The sequence below is a fragment of the Pyrgilauda ruficollis genome, unplaced genomic scaffold, assembly GCF_017590135.1.
Source record: "Pyrgilauda ruficollis isolate IOZ18807 unplaced genomic scaffold, ASM1759013v1 scaffold6, whole genome shotgun sequence".
In the NCBI taxonomy this organism is placed as follows: Eukaryota; Metazoa; Chordata; class Aves; order Passeriformes; family Passeridae; genus Pyrgilauda; species Pyrgilauda ruficollis.
Genome location: NW_024527710.1, coordinates 2757670 through 2778270, shown reverse-complemented (window position 1 = coordinate 2778270; position 20601 = coordinate 2757670). Strand labels below are relative to the sequence as shown.

Below are 20601 nucleotides of genomic sequence, written 5' to 3'. Positions count from 1 at the left end.
CAAAAGAACAGAACTGAGTACAAAAGTCATGGCAGTGTTTTTCTCCTAGTGAGGAACACTACCTCATCTGCATAGTTTACCCTGAGAAAAAGTGGTTACCAGAATTTCCATGAAACACCACTTCTACTTAAAAATATTTTGTCAGAAAGACATGAGTGAAACAAGTCAGTTCTTGCCAAGCACAAGTGAGGAAAGGTAATATCATAAAAAAAGGTGTTAATGCCAACCACAGCTGTCGTTTTTTTGGTGTGGATGCCTGCTGAGTTGTGTGGTTCTCAACTACCTGGTGCATAGTAAATAAAAATCCTGTTCCGGTGACTTGAAGAGAAGCAGTGTGTTAACACAGCTTACAGTGGCCATTAAATATAATGTATTTACAGTAGTCAGATCATTCAGCAGTCTCACTTTGGTCTGAAGAGTAACAGATCACCTGGATACACACTGATTCTAAGCATGAAACTTCTAATTACAAAACATACCTATTAGCAGATAGCTCTCTGACTGGTGAGCCTTTAAAGGGAATCTTTTCTCCAGAACATGATCCAAACTAGCTGGCTGGCTACCACTTTTTTCTTTGTTTCTAGGGTAAACAAAAATGCAAACAAAAACATATCAATATATGCAGCACTTAAAATACATATTTAACTGCCAGAATATATAACAACCAGTGCAAGGATCATTAGCTTTCCACTTAGGCAGCTTATGACAATAAAAGGTACTTCATTTATTCATAAACTGCTGTTGTAGTGGCTATGTGTCACCCTGCAGCATTTATGAAGGTATTTCCTTTCTAATGGAATATTTTATTTGGACACTGAAATTAAGATCCATTGTCCCACACTTGGAGTTTTTATTTCAGGAGTCAACTATGGAAAAACAGACTTCTCTGGAGCAGCAGCAAGATGTTATTTTAATCCTTTGTCTTACATGGTCAGGATTTGCCAAGTCACTGCAGTACTGTTGTGCTTCCAGAATACATTTGTTTTCACTTTGTTGATTTGATGATCCTTTCCTAAAAATCAGCAAACCATCATGCCTAGTATTCCATCTCAAATCAGAGTGAAAACTCACATCACCTCCACCAGGAGCTGATACACTTACTCCATTTCCTTCCATAAGGACAGCAAAATTAAGGTACCTCAGAAGATTTCCTCTGGGTATGCTCTGCTCCGGGGATTGCATGCTGGATATACCAAGACTCAGCCTTTTTGCACTTTCTGTTTTTCCTCCAGGGGTGCTTGGCTCTTTTTGTTGGACTGGAGTTACACCATATTTTTCTTCCAGACACCTGAGAGGCACAGTCCTGTTGATGGGCTGAAAAATAATTGCTCCACTCTGCTTCGATATTGGTGTGCGGTTCCCAACGTAGTATCTGACTAAGCCAGGGATAGTGTCAAAACTTTCCAGTTCAAACTGGTACTGAACACGACAGTAGGCTTCATTGAGTCTTAGAACTGTTTTGTTGACTTTAAAATGCTGAGGGGTGTTTTTCCACTGACAGGTAAGAACAAAGTTCCCAGGACTGGAGAGAGAATCCCTAATCAGAAAATCTCCATCTCTCTGAACTAGGCCTTCTGCCACCTTTGAGGAAAAAGAATTACATAAAAAATTACTTTCAGAATCAGAAAACAATACATTACAACAAAATATTCTTAAACACAGGAATTAATTTGGCTAGTCTGCAAGAATACACAAAGTCACAAATACAAAGCAAAGCATGAAGTGTGGTAGAAGAATTATGTCTCCAATTCTTAATTAAAAGCTCATCCCACAATAGAGATCTGAAAGGGCTTCTTGGAGGGAGCCAGCAGCCAGAAGCTGACCCACTTTTGCGTATGTATTTCTTCTAGTTTGCTAACAGAAAATAAGGCACGAAGGGAAAGCAGTGACCCAGGATTTTAAGTTTAAAGCATCTGAATACAGTCACACTGAAGGTTAGAAGCCATCAATACAAGATCCTGAATTCTGCTCTTTCATTGTTTCCTTACTTAACAGAAGCTTTCATTTTTTTTTTTTTTTTATTCTTTGTGAACACTGCATGTAAATACTACAGACTAGGAAGAGTCAGAGACACCTTGTTTTTCTGTTTTGAGTTAGTCCTCTCATGAGATAAACAGGATGCCAAGGGCCAAGTGCCTTGTGCGGCACTGAGCCGGCCGTGCCCCGGGGCTGAGGGAGGCCCGCAGGGGGAGCTCCAGCGGCTCTGGAAGCTCCGAGCCAACCTCAGCCTCACCATGCCTCTAACTGCGTTTGTAAGGATCAAAATGTGATTGAATTGCTTTTGCTGCAGTTCTTTCTTCCCCTCCCCCAAGTTCCAAGCACAAGAAAGAAAAGAAACATTTTAATTTTCATCAAGAATACTGAACCAAATTAATGTCAGTGTTCTCTAAACAGTATGTGATCATAGTATTCTTATACAAAGCTTAAATTCCATTTCCAGATTTATTCAGCGCACAAAACTCCTGAAATGCATCTATTTCCCACCAGGGTCTGCCCTGAATCCTTCCTCTGCCTCATTTTGTGCCAAGCTGTGATAAATACCACACCTTTCATACAAATAGGCTTTATGTTCCTACTAAATTAGTTCAGAGATGTGCACAGCACATCAGTGAGATTCTGCTTGTCTGTAAAAGCTCGAAGCACACTTGGCAGAGCAAAGACCACGTACCTGCCGGGGAATATGTCCGTGGTACCAGGCATGGCTACGCAAGTCTTCACTACTCAGCTGCAGCTCTTCCTCTAACTCCTTCTTCAGCTTTTCCGGGCTGTTGTCCATAACCTGCCTCTCCCTAGAAAACTGCAATAAAAGATTAAAAGCTTCAATTGTGCCAAGTTTAGTGATTAACATTTTACCTGGGTTATAACTTCCATCATATGACCTGCACTGGAATGCAGGTGCTGCTTTCAGCAGGCTGGCTTGGCTTTGCTCTCCAGATTGTGTTTGCAAAGCCCAGCATTCTGTGAGATAACATGTGATTGTTCTACACCGCACAGAACGGAGCAAAGTGTTCTGCCTGTACACCAAACTAATAACGACACACCTACAAAGTCACTTCTCTTACTTCCTCTTTCCAATAAGAATAACTATATCCAAAAAAATGGAGCTGGACCCAAATACCCTGCTCCACTATTCTTCCTCCTGTTTAAACTTCCATTTTAAATTCAGATTCTTTCCCAGCAGCCCCCTTTGAACCCATCTAGTTAAGAACATTCCAAATGCATCAAGACAGGCTAAGCTGGACACATTTAGTTCAATATTTCTGTTGCCAAAGAACCAATTTGCCACAGTAAAATTTCAATCTTAAAGGGCTTACTCCTAATAGTCATTGAATCTGCACATCCAAGATGTTCCCTTCCTAAAGGACAAAAGCTCTTGTTGCCCCTTAGCACAAAAGGCATGAGTTTTGCTTGAAAATATCTCCATCACCACTATACAACTACAACACAATTTTCTGGAAAATTTCTGTCTTCATCTCTTTTTGGAGCACAGCTTCCATGTTGGCCCACTCTGCCTGGCTAATCCTTATGGATGCAATGTTGCTAACAGGGAGGTGCAGGATCTTCTCTGGAGTAGCCACATTCTCTTTCATAAGCACTCAGAGGAGGGAAGTACTTTGAACTTCCTTTCATTCTCCAAGGGCTGGGACTCCAGCCCATCTTTGTTGTGCTGAAAAGTTTCAAAAGCCTGAGAACATGTTTGACACTGATCAAAGAACCAGAGTATACCCTCTCTTCAGAGAAAGACCATTAAAAAAAAAAAAAAATAGGGATAAGGAGAGAGGGGGGGGCCTCCAGCAAAATGCAGATTTTGCTCCTGTGCGTTATGGATTTTTTTCTTAGGTCTGGATATGAGCCAAAGCCCATGGGTTCCTTTAACTGACACACTGATGCAAATGTGAAACACATGCATTATTTAAAAAAGAGCTGGGAAGGCTTGCCCACCAATTCCCCTTCTTTCCATGAATTTCTTCTTCACAGTGAATACTCACAGCACCTAACCGTGGGAGCAGGTGGCACACATTTAGCACTTCTTTCAACGACCCTCCCTGCAATTTCAGGCAGACTGAATTACAACAGACTACCAGACAGCAGATTTTTGGTGGAATAATGCCAGAGGAGGGGGATCCTGCTGCCAAGATAATTTAAACATGCTGGGAGCCCAGAGAAATTCTGAGATAGATTGTCCTCTTCTCTCTGCTTTTCTCAGAGAAAACTAAGGCTTTTCTTAGGCAAACACTAGTAGCTAACATAGAAAGGCAGAAGATAAAAACAAGCTGGTAAAGAATCACTTTTCACCTTAGCTTCCCTTCTGTGACCCAGAATAGGGTGTTATTTGTCCGTACAAATTTGTTCAAAATGGACAAGCACTTTCATCAAGGAGCAAATTCTTTGTGCTTTTGTACATTAAGGTTTTGCATCAACTCCTTCCAAGCTTTATGAGAAGACTCATATTTTCACATTTATGCAGAAAGAAACCATGCCACTAGAGAAAGAAGACCTTCACTGAAAGGGCTCATTCATAAACCCACATACAATATGAAGAGGTGAAGTTATTGGATGTACAAGGAGCCACAGAAGAGGCTTGGTGAGGACTGAAGTCCAAAAGCATACTGAAGTGTCAAAACATAGTCAGGGAAGGCCAAAAATGCCCCCTCCACTCCAAGCCTTTGTGACCTCTCAGGCCAGCACAGGTGAAGGACCTCTGGCACACACCTACCACTTTTATTTCCCAACTCAAATGGCTGGGAACCCATTTAAAGCTGACTGGCAATGATTCCAAAATTAACAGCCCTTTCACAACCACATCTTAGAGAATGATAGCAAGTATTGTAGCATCTACACAAGCTGTAGGTAGAGTGAAGAGTACATAAACTGAGCTAAGGCTTTCCAAAAGCACCTTTCCCCCTGACTGCACGAGGAAGTGGCTGGGGAACTTTTAAAATACCCCCTCCAGGGTAAACAAAAACATCCAGCTGCAATGGTGTAACAAGATCTTAAAGTCAGAGCTGTGTTTTGCTAATCTTCTGAGAGGAACTACTACTTTAATGTGAATCGTATTTAAGGTTTTCAAAAGATGCTTTTGACTGAATAGAGATCTTAAAGAACGCAAAGCTACTACAGAAATTGTTACCATCTTTCCAAAATCATCTCCCTGTATCTCAGTGGTAGGCAGAGCTACTGAAAATAGAACAGACTATGGAATACAAAGGCAGTAAGCCAACAAAAAGAACTGCAAGATGAAGAACTAAAAACCTATATAGGATGAAATGGACTAGTTTCATCCATGGTACTGACATGAATTATCTTAAAAATACCAGGATGATCCACTTAGAGACACACATTAATTACAAATACAGCACAAAAACCTGAAGTTTCTTCTGGTGGTTGAATGGATTTTTCACTACTCAAGTGAAGTTAATGAGACATATATTGAACCTGAACTACATCTAACAACACAGAAAGAAAAACATTTAAGGAATCCAAACCAACTTAATTGGTTTGGTTAACATTCATAATTACTGGTTTCTTAAAATTCCTCTCCACTATCATCTACCACATGGAATATACTCTGATTGCTAGAGAGGTCAGATGTCTCCTGAGATGAAGCAAACACACTTAAATAATCTTTGTGCAACTCAGAACTTAGTGAAAGAACTCCAGCGGCTAGCACAAATCCCAGGATACACAAGGGGAAACCTGCCTAGGTAAGCAAGTTCAGTAATAGCATGTCTTCCTGGACAGTTTTTTGTTCACTGAGACTGATTTCTTACAGAACCTACTAAAGGAGAATGGTGACTGATGAACTGTCTGTAATCTCACCAGCCAACACCTTTCTATGCTACACACTACACCCAAGGCCTCTGCTCTGCAAGAACCTCTGCAGACACTGAACTTCACACCATGCAAGACTCAAAAATCACTCCAGGCACAGCCTGTGCAAGCATGTGAGCCTGTAAATAAAGAAGAGGGTAGTAGGCTTACAACAATTATTAGCTATGCCAGTGGGCTTTCTTTCAAAAGAAAGGGTGACTTATTCCACAGAGCATACAGATGCTTCAGCCTCATTTCCTAATAGCACCCAAAAGTTAATGGGCAGCAATGGTAGGCTGTAAATTTGCACTGACTTCATAGTGACAAACTTCACTTAGTACTATCTCCTTGTTTTATTTCTTTGCCTAAGACACTTTGTTGGCTCCTACTCAATGACAAAAAGAAAGCTGAATTTACATCTACAACTAGATAGTGAAGTGGATGGTAAAAAGAAATTTTAAAATAATCTAGGGAAAAATGAAAGACAGCCATGTATTTTGCAACAAAACATGGTGAAGCAACACAGGGAAGCTTCCAGTTTAAAATACTTTGAAATCTTTAATGGTAACAACCCTGTCCCTGGAATAAAAAAGCAAATCAAGTCAGCAGTCACTGTTTTCAAATACAGATGCTTTTCCTGGTCTGCAAAGAACTCTCTGTGTGTGCTTTCCAGAACTGTTTGTTCACATTTTAGTTGCATTGTTTCCAGTCCTGGTGCTATTTTAAGATATTTCTGCCATGCTGAGCTTTTGTGATCAGACCTGTTTTGTGAACAGGTCCTTAAAATAAAAATACGTAACTACCTAGTAATACAATATTATCACCCTCTGGCAAAAACCCTCAAGCCTACTTACATACACTGTGCAAAACCTAGAGAGCCAACACTTCAGAAGGAGGGAAAAAAATTCAGTCAATAGTTATAAAACTAAGAAACTCCTTGGCAGTTTATTATATTTCACAAAGGATTTCTACTTCAGGGCCATTAATCTAACAAACTTGCTTACAACAGATGCAACAAGCTATCCTTAATGTTACATATTATTTTACTATTTTTTTCCCCCAGACAATGTTAATCTGGCATACCAAAACATGGAAAATATCAAAGTTTAAGGAAATAAAACATCAAACTATGATCTCATTTAGGGCAAATTTGAAGAGGACTTTACTTACCTATCACAATATGCTCTGAAATTTGTCAATGTATTTTAATGGGAATTTCTCACAATTATCTGCTGCTTATGCATTCAAGGGGTCACTTTCATGTGAGTGTTTGGCACTCTTCAAAGGCAACTCGCTATACCAAGCTCTTGTGTCAACCATCCTCACGGAATGTTTCACATTAGATTGTGCTGAACAATCTACTGTATGAGGTTGGCAGTAAACAAAGAGAAGTCCCACAGTTATTTCTGTATTGATATTAATTAATTCCTCTCTAAGGTGATGATGTGTTTGGTTTATTTATTTATTTATTATTTATGTGTTTTGGGGTTTTTGTTTGCCTGTGGATTTTTTCTTCTTTTTTTTTTTTTTTTCCTAAATCAGTTTGAATTATGAAGGAAAGGCTTTTAATTTTAGATACTGTTTGGAAGTGGTCCAAATTCTGTCATGCTAGAGCCCCTCATTCAGTTCAGATGAAGCCAAAATTCACATCATCTCGCTCTGTATTCCTCTGGCAAAGCATTATTCAGGCAAAGCACAGCCAAGGTCTGTTATGGGTACAAGACTAAAGGGGGCCACATTCCCATCCCGTCTCAATTACTTCCTGGTGCTTTACACAGCTCTGCCAGGTGACAGTTAAATGAGCCCAACAGGCAGCCTTGGAACCACCTGATTTCCTGTTGCCTTGAAGGTTTCAGGAAAAAAAGAAAGAGATGGTTATTAGGGATAAATGAGAACAGCTTTGTGAAAACCTAAGTGTGATCTGAGGAAGAAAGTAGAGTCTATGCCATTCCCAAAATTTTAGTACTTTGTTTGAAGTTTTCATAAATGTACTGAATCCATCTAAACCAAAAGCATTTAAGACTTCTCACAAATCCATCTTTTCTCCAACACTGGAGGCCTGCTAGGTTTACTTAAGTACACCATGAATGATGAACTGTGACTTTCTGTCTGGGTAAAATCACTAGGTCCTACAGAGCCTCCAAACAAATGAGGAGATAGGAGAAACTGTGATTAATTAAAAACTTAAATTTGTGAGATTTACATAGCTTTTAGCCAAGTGGATAATTTAACAGAAAGACCAATTGACAGAAAATATGAAGGGGATGCTGGGGCAAGAACAGGAAACACCAGGAGGGAAGACAAACATATGAAACAAGAAAGAAGGGAGAGGTCACACAGACACTGGACACCAAGAACATCTGGAAAAGTGAAAAAAGAATGAAATTTCGCTAATTCCAAGCAACTAGAAAGCAGTCAACTTGTTCATACAGAAAATTAACATTTCATTGTCAAAGTTCCGATTCTGGATCAATATATCATTCACTGGCTGCAGAGATCTTTTCAGTCTTCAATCCTGTGCCCTTGTGATCCTAACCAGACTGCCTGTCACTATGAATACAAGCATTTAAAAATATACAATTATATGAATTTATAATGAGTACAATGTATATAATTTCACTTATAACTCTACTAACTGGCCACCAAACACAACACACTTGCACTGAGTATTTACATGTAGAACCAAATGCTCCAACATTGTTCAAAAACATTCTTGTCAGTCTTATTTTCTCCTGTACAGAAAAGCAGCATCATTGGCCATGGCCTTACAAAACAAAAACAGACAGTGATTTCTAAACAGCTTTTGTTTGAGAAAGAACTGACTGGAAAAAGGGAACTAAACACAGGAATCCATTTTCTGATTGACTTGGGAACTGAACCATAGCTGCTGGAACGTTCTTCACAGAGGCAGCTTTCTCTAACCTTCCAGAGGCACAAAGTTCACACAGGATTATAGCAAGTGCTGTGTTAAGTAAGAGGAGTTACAGAATGGGTGACTTACTCAGAGATTAATTAATACAGGAGAATGACAATTTTGAAGCCACCAGGTTTCCACATGCTTCTTTAGGTAACAACTTTTTGTGAACAACTTCTTTGGTGACAACTTTTGAGGTTACTAACGAACAGATAAAAAATGATCATGAAAACTTTCCCCAGGACTGCAATGGCTCTTTATAAATCAAATAAACTCCATCATGTACATGTACTCACTCTGCTGCTATGAACAACAGAAGTTGCCTGTGTTCACAGGAAGGTAGCCAGTTCTTTCTGGTTTTGGCTGTTATAGAGTTAATTTCTTCTCAGTACAGCGCAGTGTTTTGGATTCAGTATGAGAACTATGTTGATAACACACTGATGTTTTGATTGTTGCTAAGTCATGTTTATCCTAAGTTAAGGACTTTCTTTGTGTCTCACGACATGTGCCTCAGTGAAGAGGTGCACAAAAAGCTGGGAGGGAGCACAGACATGACAGGTGACCTGAATTGGCCAAAGGGATATTCCACACCACAGAACATCATGTCCAGTATATAAAATGGGGAATTACCTTGAAGCAGGGCTGATAGGAGTTCAGTGACAGGGTCTGACATCAGCCAGCGGGTGGTGAACAACTGTATTGTGCATCACTTGGGTTTTTTTCTCTCTCATTATTATTATTTACTAGTATTATTATATTTTACTTCATTTCAATTAATAAACTGTTCTTTTTGTTCCACCCAGTTTTGACTCCCCTCTCCATTCTGCCAGGGTGGGGTGGGTGAGTGGCTGCGTGGTGCACAGCTGCCAGCTGGGCTCAAACCATGACAACTAATAAGGAAGATACTTATTTAGAATGAGGGAACTAAAAAAAGCCCTTTAGTGCAAAGATCAGTTTAATGTTAAGTGAAGGTAATGGGAAAACTTAATTCTAGTGGATTCAACAACCATTTTCCAGTACACCACCACTCTTATAGCAAATCCTCACATTTCTATGTAACCACACTGAGAGCTAGGAGAGCTTCATTTCTGGAATACAGACCCTGAGAAATCTTGAGTTGAGTGTTGGTCAAATCATAATACCCCACTCAGTGACCCTAGAGATTTGCATTTCCAAATGTAAATTATGTTAGCAGTTATGTAAGTTGTTTTTTTGTTTTGTTTTGTTTTAATCTGAGACATACCTAAATAATAGTTACTACCAAGAAATTAAATGCATAAATACTTACTGAATAATATTCCCATTCCCATCAACAGAAGATCACTAACAGAGCAGCAGTGGACCCTGTGCTATCTACATATTTATGATAGAAGATAAACAAACTTCTACTGTAGTGTAACTATAAAATTAACATGAGAAATTGAAAAGAATTTTATAATATAAGACTCATCAAAACTCAAACTTGGCAATAAGACAATGGGAAATCAAAGTTCAGGGAGCTATACAAAATTTCACATAATTTGAGCAGTCAGTCTTTTCACATCTGCCCCTCTCCAACAATAACAAATCTAACACTGAAAGGCAGACCAATAATGCTGAGTGGTGATTACATGTAACTCACGTGTTATCAAACCCAACTGCCTCCACACACATGCTGAAACTGGATATATGAAGCCTGAGGATGCCAGTGAACAGATTTAGATCACTGCACACTGAAGAAATATTAATTAAGATCTACTATCTATAAAAAGTGTTTGCAATTCACCGAAGATAAGAGATGGCACTAGCAGTAAGGAGGTGCTTATAAAAGGCTTCTTACGCACGTCACATTCACAGCATTAGCACATTACTCACTGATGTGCTACATCAACGTGCTGGGAAGTTAGAAAACTTGGCAGCCCTGATTACTGGAGTGGCTTTCCCCTTTTGTGCAGCTTCAGCTGAGGGTGAATCATAGCAGAGAATTAAGAATGAAAATACTTGAACTTCAAGGCCCTTCCCCCTCAGATCATGACAGCCATACTGACTAGTATGAAAAAAACCCTGTCTTGTGGCAAAGCTGATTTCACTAATTTAGACCTCCACATTTTTTAAGTCACCACTGATCACTGATTTAGTCTTAATTTACTTCTCCTCTTTCAAAAAATGCAAATTTAAAGAAAAATATTTTGGCTTGGATGTGGCACAAGTCACAATTTAGTATTTTCTATCACTTTCTTCTTTTTTAAACACAAACAGGAGCCCCCTTGCCTTGAAGTTTCTCTATTTCCCTCAATGTAAAAGCTGACCTTGACAGTAAACAGCTATAAAAAACCAAATGGGATCATTAAAGGTACTGACACATCATGACTAAGAATGAGTTGATCCAAGTTCAGATGTTCTGCAATGATATTTTCTATTAATGCATGGGAAAATAAACCAAATATCTGCTGCCGAGACCTCAGTTTCACACACTAAAATTAAGTGCCACAAAATATGAGTGCTCAAGTGCTGTACTGCTTCCTGTGCTTTGATGGGACACAACAAGGTATCTCTTAAGTTTGGCCACATACTGCTTTCAATTAAATTGGATAACATAATGAATTTATCTCAATGCAGAAAAGTCTGAATCTCTCAGGGGTAGCTGACAATTTTAGCGTGTTTATTTATGAATCAGTTTAGTATTTCATGACACTTGTAATTGCTATTAAAACCAGGAATTAACTTCATCTAATTACACAAACTGATTTTGCCTGATTTTTTAAAAATTAAAAATAATAACAATTAAAAAAAATTAAAAGTTGATGACTTAATTTCATACCATCTTATTGTTCATAGTATCCTAGGCCCTTTAGCATTTCACAGAATCCATACCATTGGACCCCAAGGTTCAGACCTTACTTGATTTGACCACCATCTGTTTCCATACCTACAGCCACTTTCTCTTCACCAAATGCACCCCTGTTCCCTACCATCCAAACTTCTTCAAATAGCAGTTCATCAAATTTAACTATTGCTAAATCTGCATACTGGAACACATGCATTCAAATCTATTTTAAATGCTGCAAATCTCTTTAAATAGAACATTATTTTTGAAAGACCCCAACTGTAATTTGTTTCTACATAAAAGGTTTTATTTTTCACCCTCCATACAGCAAACACTATTAATGTTTTTCAGTTTCTTTACAGACTGTATGGATTAGACTAAATGGAAAGTTGCCATGACAACACCACGGTTCTTTTAGGTATTAGAAATTCATGCCAAGTTAAATAAAGGGCATATGCACGGTCAAGAACAAGTTTTCTAACTGCTCTGACAGCCAACAATAAACCCCAATGTAATTTAAAAAGTTCTAGAACTGGAGAATTAAGCCTTAAAACTTAAAGACTGAAAATCAATTACAGCACAATAGAGCATCTTTAGCACTCTATTATGATGATAATTGCTGACATCTGTCCCAGATGAAGAAGAAGTCAGAAGAAGCCAATCTGACCAGAATCACTTTTTCAGAGTGCCCAAAAGACCCCCACTCCACTTTCAGAAATGGACAGTTATAAGGCTATATCACTGAAGGTGAGAGAAGGGGACAGCTGTTTCCAACTTTTAAGTGCTTCCATCGAAGTTTGAAAGCCATGGCCAGAAGACAGCAACCTTCACATCCTTCCTCACTACAAGTGCTCCATGGTGTTAAAGAGCAATTCACATATTAATCTTAAATAAAACGCTTTAAAAATGCAACTCACAGATCATCTAAAGTAGTTAGACACCCCACATGACTCCAATTCCCAAGTCACTTAGAAACTTCTGTTAGTGTGATTCAAAATTACTAAAAAGGCTTTTCCTGTACTTACAGTGCATATGGAGCATTTTTGCATAAAGTAAACAACAGCCCTGCCCATGGCAGGAGGACTGGACTAGATGACCTTCAAAGACTCCTTGCAACCCAAACCTTCCCAAGAGTATATGACTTTGTGTATCTTTCAATTAAAAATATCTAAAATATAAGGACCAATCTAAAATTGTCTGAAGCATTTAAGAAACTGCTGCAGTCCTGAGCACAATTGCCTGTGTTTTCCTTATATAAGAGAAAAAAAGTTACAGAACCAAATGGTCTGATCAGTTAAACTCTGAAAACTTGAAAATTTGCTGAAATCCTCCTCAGCAAGTTCCTTAGGAGGGCATTTTTACTTAGCCCCTAAACATAAAGACAGCAAGCTTCAGGCTCATAAAACTGCAAGTTGTTCAAGCCTCTCTCTAAGACAACAGTGAATTGTAAAGGTGTTCTTTAAAGGAGAAACACTCTGTGCCCAATCATGGTATAAAAACAAATACTTGTAAACAAAAACTGAAAGGTCACTGACTAGCTGAAACAGAGCACCTACCTTGACTCTGATAATAGACTTACGATGATAAAAGCAGCAAAGTGCTGCAATCAGCATTTGAAAAATATTATAATCCTTTGGCATTTTCAGTTCTGCTGCCTGTGGTTCCTCAAGACTGAAGATAAACAGTCACTACTAGCAGTGCTCTGAGGTTCAGCAAGCTCTTCAGTGTCACCACTGCCTCCCAGTGCTGCTACACCCCCCTACTCACGTATCAGTCTGGGACACTTTCCACAGCTGAAGCTGATACCATCAATTCAGGGACCGCTGGTACGCTGGCTTCCAGCATGCCATACAGAGAGTGCCAGAATCCTCATGTGATCTGTTCCACTCACCAGTGAAATCCTAGCTCCTCTATCTTGGTATCCCCTGCCTCAGAGATGTGTTTAAGGCATCAGCACAAGCCAAACTTCTCTTCTTGATGAGTTACAATACCTGACTGTCTCCCAGCACCGATAAAGGCTTAATCAGCTGTTCCAGCTCAAATCATGCAACATCTCTGCCTGCATCATCAACTATACACACATTAAAAAAAAAAAAAGCGGAAAAGCAGTAGATTACTGTTTGACAACTGTAAGAACTGAGCTTTGGTAAGCAAAGAAAATGGTAAATCTGTTTATTGTTAATTAGGAAGCTTCTGGCAGACAGTCCTTGAAAAAAATAGCAAGAATCCAACCCTGTTAACATTGTCAGGTAACCAAGGTACCTTCAATATTTAAAACTCTCAGTGGACAGTTTTATCTTGGTGATAGTCCCATGGCAATGTGAAAGAAACTGCCTGAGAAAGAAAGAACTGAATTCACGAACATGTCTGATTTGGCAAAGTAAAAGTAAGCACCACAACAAAATAAAAAGCAGCAGTTTTATTTATGTCTGTGATTCCACTCTCTTGGACAACACAGTCCATAGCTTACTGACCAGTCAGCAAACCGCTCATCAGCAAAGAATCTGCCTGACATACTTCAAGGCTCTCTCAAGAACCAGGGCAAACAACTTGGGTAATTAAAACTGTAAGAGACAAGACATCACCTCCATAGCAGCCTAGTTAACAGATCTGGTGAAAGGAAACCAAACGGACTGGACTGAGGAGTACAAGACAGCCTGTAACACTTAAGATTAAGAAACTTTGAAGAGATCAATCAGTTATTACTTGGGTGGTACCAAAAATTACGGAAGTCAGAGATCTTTCAGATCTTGGATTAGGAATAAATTAATCCCAAGGGGTGGTTAAAATGAATAGTTACTTGTCTTTTTCATCAGCAACAAGTATATGACATAATTAGGAGGACACATATTAAATACTTATTGATGGCCTCAGGTATTACTTGCAAGGTACCTCTCACCTAATAACAGAGTACTTCCTTCCCACACTGACTGAGCAATGGGAAGTGCCCTCAGTGCCTGCATCCAGCATAGGAACTGGTGCACAAACCAAGCAGCAGCACTGAGAAAAGACATAAAATGTGCACTGCCTTTCAAGGAAAATGGGATGGAGTGCCTATCTGAAAAAAAAGAGGAAACCTCAGTGTTGATAACAAGGAAATGGAAGTGTGATGTGTAAAGTTCTCTTACCTATCTGATCAGGGAAGGTTTGCAAGTACCTATCAGCAGGTGAAGCACCAAGCCCAGAATGCTCATAAAGGTAGCCAGACTACTTGGCCACGTGTAGGAGATGTTATGCCAGAGACTCTTCTGAGAAAGGAGAACAACGTAGGAATGAAAGAACAGAACATTAAATGGACTGCAAAGTAATAAAGCTGGCAAGAAAAAAAATTGGCCAGAAAAAAAGCTGAAAATACTGACTTTGAAGATGAAGTCCTGCTGAAGAGTACTTGACAAACTCAAACAATGAATGAGTAGATAATGTAACAGGAATGTGAAAGCATCCTCCTTTTCTTTTTGCACTGTGCTGCAGCATATTTTAATTTACTTTGAGTTATTTTTCCACTTTGAGGAACTCCACAGGATTGCTTTAGCAGGTAGAGAAGAAAAGATTAAAAGATACCCTGCAAAACTTCAAACAAAAAAGCCTGAACTGTGATGCCTGTTTCTGGACTGAAATTTTCTGGTACTGTGGCAGGACATCTCATAAAGGACTGTATTTTTAAAAAATATTAATCAAAAGTTCTCATAATAATACCCAGTCCAATTTCAAAACTGGAAGGGCAGGAGGTAGGGATGATAAAAAGGCAAATGAAATTTAAGACTGCATCAGTCAAGGTGTTTTTGCTTTGCAATGCTGGCAAGACAGTATTAATATTACACACTAAGGTTTCACTTGCAAGACCATGAAAACAGAAATTATGAAGACAAGCAACACAAACAGTAGGTGACAAGAAGGGCTATTAGGATGACTTAGCTATTTTGGCAGCAGAAACAGCTGACTTAGCAGTGCAGATAAGGTGGATCACTTCTGCTCTGAAAAGAATTACAAGTTCCAAAAAGGAGTTCTCTATGGGGTTGGAAAAAAAAAAAAGGACAGGAATACTATAACCTATCAATGTGTGAACCTACACTGAAATTTGAACAAAGGTTCTCATCCACCATTAAGAATAAAACACCCCAGTTTTTCGAAAAAAGGAGGATTGGAGTGGCAGGTCTTATAGAAGTGGTAACTGCTGGTTCCTTATTTCCTGTCTGCTATGAAACAAAGCACCAAAAACTATGTATGTTGAGAGAATGCCAGAAATAATGAACCTTAAAAATGAATACCATACATTCCACACATGCATTCCAGCAGCTGTCGATGCTTTTTATCAACAGTGTAATTGATAGGAAAAAGGATACTTTATTTAAATAGTAGATTTTAAATATTTTTAAAATTAAACTAATGGCTTTTTTCTTTATATTAAGGTTAGTATCACTTCTGCCTACATAGCTCAATGAATGGATGACAACCTTTGCAAGACACTGTGATACAGCAATATGAAAATTAGTATTACTGGAAAGAATCTCAAAGAGTACCTGAGAAACCTCTGGGTGATAGTATGGTATGTCCTGCAATGATGGCTAGGCTATCATGACTGAGGACAGCCTTCAGGCTGTTCCAATTATGCTTCATACATAGGTAAGGATTTACATTTTTAAATATTGACTCAGAGAAACAAAGGATGGCTTAGTCACATATTCACTCCCATGGCCTTACATTTTTTGCTGGTACTTTGGGTTCTTGGATTCTGCATATGAGAAACAAACCTGTTTATTGTACCTTAGAAACATCAAATATAATCCTTTTGCTAAGTCATCTATATTTTAAATGCTCTCCAACACTGCAAGGTCAACAATCTGCTTTGTTTCTTAGTTTTCAAAGATGCTTCCTAGAATCTTAAATTATCTGATAATCCCTTCATCTGTTTCTGTGGATGGCTGGCTAGATTATTTTTCATACCTTTGATAACCAAGCTTAATAAGGATGATTTTTAAGTTCATAAAATCCATGGCCAGATGAGTTCAAGGACACTTGAACATATATTCTGTGTTGAGCTCCTAATAGCCCATTAGGAACAGAAATTAAGGAGTCTCTGCCAACTCCATCTGTTATTACAAAGCCTCTAAAGTTATTTAGGATAGTTTCATAGTCTAGTTTAAATTACCCAGTGTTCCCTTGACACACCTACACTGTGTCCAGCTTGCTCACAGCACATTGCATATGCAGGAGTTTGAGCTGCTCACACAGGATAGTGTGAACCTGCTCACAGGGAATCTTCTTAGGCTGCTTTAATCGTACTGGTCAAACAAGAAAAAAACAAAGTGGCTTCAAGATTTTATGTGGCTCAAGTAAAGCAACCACACTCCTTGAAAATATAAATGCTTAAAATCTCACAAGCAGTCTGAAGTTACCAAAACAGTCTCCAGAGCTACAAGAGGCTGTTTTGAACCAAATATCAGTGATGATCATGGGAGTGCTTAGAATTCACACACAGAATTATGATGATTTGTGATTTCATATTAGAGAAAGAGAAATAATTTCAGACTAAATTAGATGAGGCAATTGTTGGCTAGCCACTTTGCTTTGCACTGCTCTATTCATTTAGGCATTCAAATCAGCCTAGCAATATTCAGTGAAACACACGTAATGCTTTACATTTCACTGCACTAAATGGAAGTAAACAATGCAGGCAGGAAGCCAGCTGTAAATGAAAGAAGCACTGTACAAGGGTCAAGAGCACAAATCTGATTAGATCCAGCCCAGAGCACTGCTGCTGAACGAGTGACGTCCCACAGACACGTCCCCATTACTCAGGGCATGATCTGTGGTCTGAGTGCCTATGCCTACAAAATGGCAGCTCTGGGGTTGTAGTGAAGTACAATAGGAATAAAATTTGAAAGAAAAAACCCAAAGAAAATAAATTAACTTAAATCCTCAACTGAAACATTTTTCATTTAATACATAAGATTTTTTGCCATAATTAGTTGTTCTTTTTAATGTAAGAAAAAGTCAGGAAATGGGGGAAAACTGATAAATAATTTGTCCATGCAAAAATCTTCACAATGCCCACTCCCAGTCAGTCTTAGCAGTAAGTCCTGCAGATATGGCACACTGCCTCTAACAAAGTTCTGGGGGCAGATGCCTCCATATAGAGGTAATGCCCAACTTTACAAATGAAGACTTATTAAAGTGTAGAAGAAGTGGAAGAAAGGGGATGACAACATGTCAGAAGGCTTACTTTTATCTGTTCCTAAATCAAATGTCTACAGACACATAAAATCCCATCTCCCAGCTCACGTCCTACCATTCCAGTCACAATTCTTAACAGAACCGACTCCTTCATGTTCTCTGAGATAACTTCACTTCCTGCACGCTGCTGTTGGTGCAGCTTCTGATCATAAATCAACAGATAGAGCTGCAGCTGTAATTACCCTTGTTTGCATTGCAAGGTGTGGTATGGGAGAGGTCAGCTTAATTTCTTCCTCCTTTCTGGTTCTGTGAGGCAGTCTCAGAAATACACTGCAGTTGTACAGGAATAGTGAGAAAACAGAATTTGCATCTATTTAGTTTACACTGCTGCTTGAATAAATCTCTGAAAATCTGCCTCTCATAAAAACCCAGGTCTGCAGGTACAAGAAATAAATGCCCACCCTGCTTATGAGCTTTCTACTAGGTCTTAATTTGCACTTTAAGACATCCAAATGCCTTTGAGATTTATATGTTTTAGTTATAAAAGATCAAATTTTTTCAAAGTCATCTGGCAGTAGGTCTGGCTTTCCTACTAGACACCTCCCCTATGATGAATCCACCAGTAGGTTTACTTGAGCCTACCAAAAACTAGCGTAAGTATTCTTGCACTCCACCTACTGTCTGCCAACCCACGTACAAACATGAAATAATTTCATGATAGCCCACTTATTTTTCTTTCGATTTGTTCCTTGGACTGGGAAAAAAAATTTTGAAAAGGCATGAATTTCCTTTTCTTTCAGAATTAGTTCACAGTTTATGGGTAATACCTTCTTCTCTTTCCTGCTGACTTAGCTGTCATTAGTCTAACTAGCTTTGCTGGCCAGTATACCAGAGTTGTCATGCATATAAAAATAAGGCATTAAGACAATTGTTAACTTTAGACTTCTGTATTTCAAAGTCTCCCCAGTCCTGTCAGAGCGAAGTGCTTGTTTGTGTGAGATTTAAACCAATTCTAAATATAAAGAAAAGATGAAAAAAAGTGTTACTCCTCCAGGGTAAGCAGACACCTTTAAACTATCAGCTAATTATCTAAAACTCCTGAATAGCCTAAAATACTTCTCTTTTATACAGAGGATGTATATTTTGGATGTGCAGCGCTCAAAAAGAAAACTTACAAGTAACTTGGGCTCTGTCAGAGCTTGGCTTTTCAAAAGTCTTTCAATGTTTTACTAACAAAAGGATTTCAAGACATGGAGGCAAATGGCCTCTAAGTATTCTAGACAAGCAACATAACATTATGCTCCATTATTTGTGCAGATGTTTATTTTCTACAAATATCCAAAATACAAAAGTGTCAGGCCAACCTGCTCCTTTGACAGCACACAGCATAGATGACATCCCAACTGAAACGTCCCAATGCTCCTCCTGCTGCCCTTTCTGCAGGCTAAACTGTATCTCAGTGTGTATCCAAAAAGAAGCAAGACAGACACACACAATGGACCGGTCTTATTCGAATTATTATCTGTAAACACAGCTCTGAGAGATGAGGAGCTTTACCTCTCTAGGCTTTATCAGTAAGAGGACACAAACTGCTTAATGAAAAAAAATCATCATCATCATCTGCCTCCACATATTATATACTCACTCCCCCTTGTGGCTCATGAGCTTACAGACAGTGTAAGGTCAACAGTGAGTGTTGCATGGAGTTAAATACAAACATTTTCATGTCCCTGACAGCTTTTGCTATTAATCCATCTTCAAAAGGATGAAAACTATAAACCAGCACCCTTTTTTTTCCCTCTTTCTTTGAAAAGTAAATGCACATCACCACGTACCCACATTTGCTTTCACTGACACGGACATTTTGACTTGGGTATATTATCAAAAGGCCAGGTTGGAGGGGGCCCTGGGAAATCTGGTCTAATGAAAGGTGCCCCTGCACAAGGCAGGGGATCGAAACTGCATCTATTCTGAGGTCCCTGCTAACCTAAACCATTCTGTGATAACTCTCAGCATTTGAGAGCCACTGGGATTAATACCTTGGAGAAAACAGGTAATTAGTTTAAATACAAATTTCACAAGATCACTACAGATAAAATAAGACATGTTTTGTGTATCCCAGGACTTCTATCCCATGGTTCAGATTCAGCCTTTCCAGCTTATGTTTCTCATCTGTAAATAAGACCCGATAGTAGCCACTGATCCTCTAACAAAGGTATTGAAAAGTTCAACTAAGTAGCTACTGTCACCAGTGTTACTATTGGTGCCAAGGAAATTAGAGCAAAGTAATTTTATAGTTTTCAACTCAAATATTAGTGCATGTGGTGGTATTTGAGGACTCTAGGCGGGACATCATTTGAGAGTTAATGAGTAATAACAGAAGAAGTAGAATACAGACATTAACTGGGTCAAATCCGTGACAAGATAACATGTAAGATTAACCATTAACATGCAGAGAGAGGATGCTTGCTGCTTTAAGAATTTTCAGCATTTTATATTCACTAAAGCACCCTCAGCATTACAGAAGATGCTCCCATAAGCAAAACACAATAAACTCCATTTCAGCATCAGGAGAGGGGAATGTACTGCTAAAAGACTTAATAATGAAGGCCAAAATAATTAGAAAGCTACTATCCACTTGACTCAATTAATATAAGGTTTATTGTTCACAAAGAAAAAAATATTCCTTCTCACAGTACACTAACTTCCCCCACCCCTGATCCACAAAACCTCAAACCCTTAACCAAAAGAACCCACAAACCCCACCAACCACAGAAAAACCCAGATCTTAGAGCTAACCAGGCCATTCAGGAGCTGGGGGCTGGGAAAGAGCAAATAGCTCCTAACAGGAACAGGCTAACTTGGGGTTCACTGCTCTAGGGAAACATGAACTAGG

At 38.9% G+C, this 20601-nt stretch overlaps 1 protein-coding gene across 4 annotated transcripts in view; it reads right to left on the bottom strand.

The window, feature by feature from the left end:
- The window catches only part of BCAR3 (BCAR3 adaptor protein, NSP family member), an 83273-nt gene that overhangs the window by 8699 nt on the left and 53973 nt on the right, over window positions 1-20601 (bottom strand). For 2 of the 4 annotated variants that reach the window (XM_041483054.1, XM_041483053.1), the window contains exons 5-7: window positions 2669-2797; window positions 1139-1581; window positions 480-580 (exon numbers count right to left, since the gene is read on the bottom strand). In XM_041483054.1, coding sequence (XP_041338988.1) covers window positions 480-580; window positions 1139-1581; window positions 2669-2797 — 673 coding nt within the window. Of the gene's footprint in view, window positions 1-479; window positions 581-1138; window positions 1582-2668; window positions 2798-2879; window positions 2976-13087; window positions 13304-20601 lie in introns of those variants that run through there. The other 2 variants (XM_041483056.1, XM_041483055.1) reach the window with 2 other exon arrangements.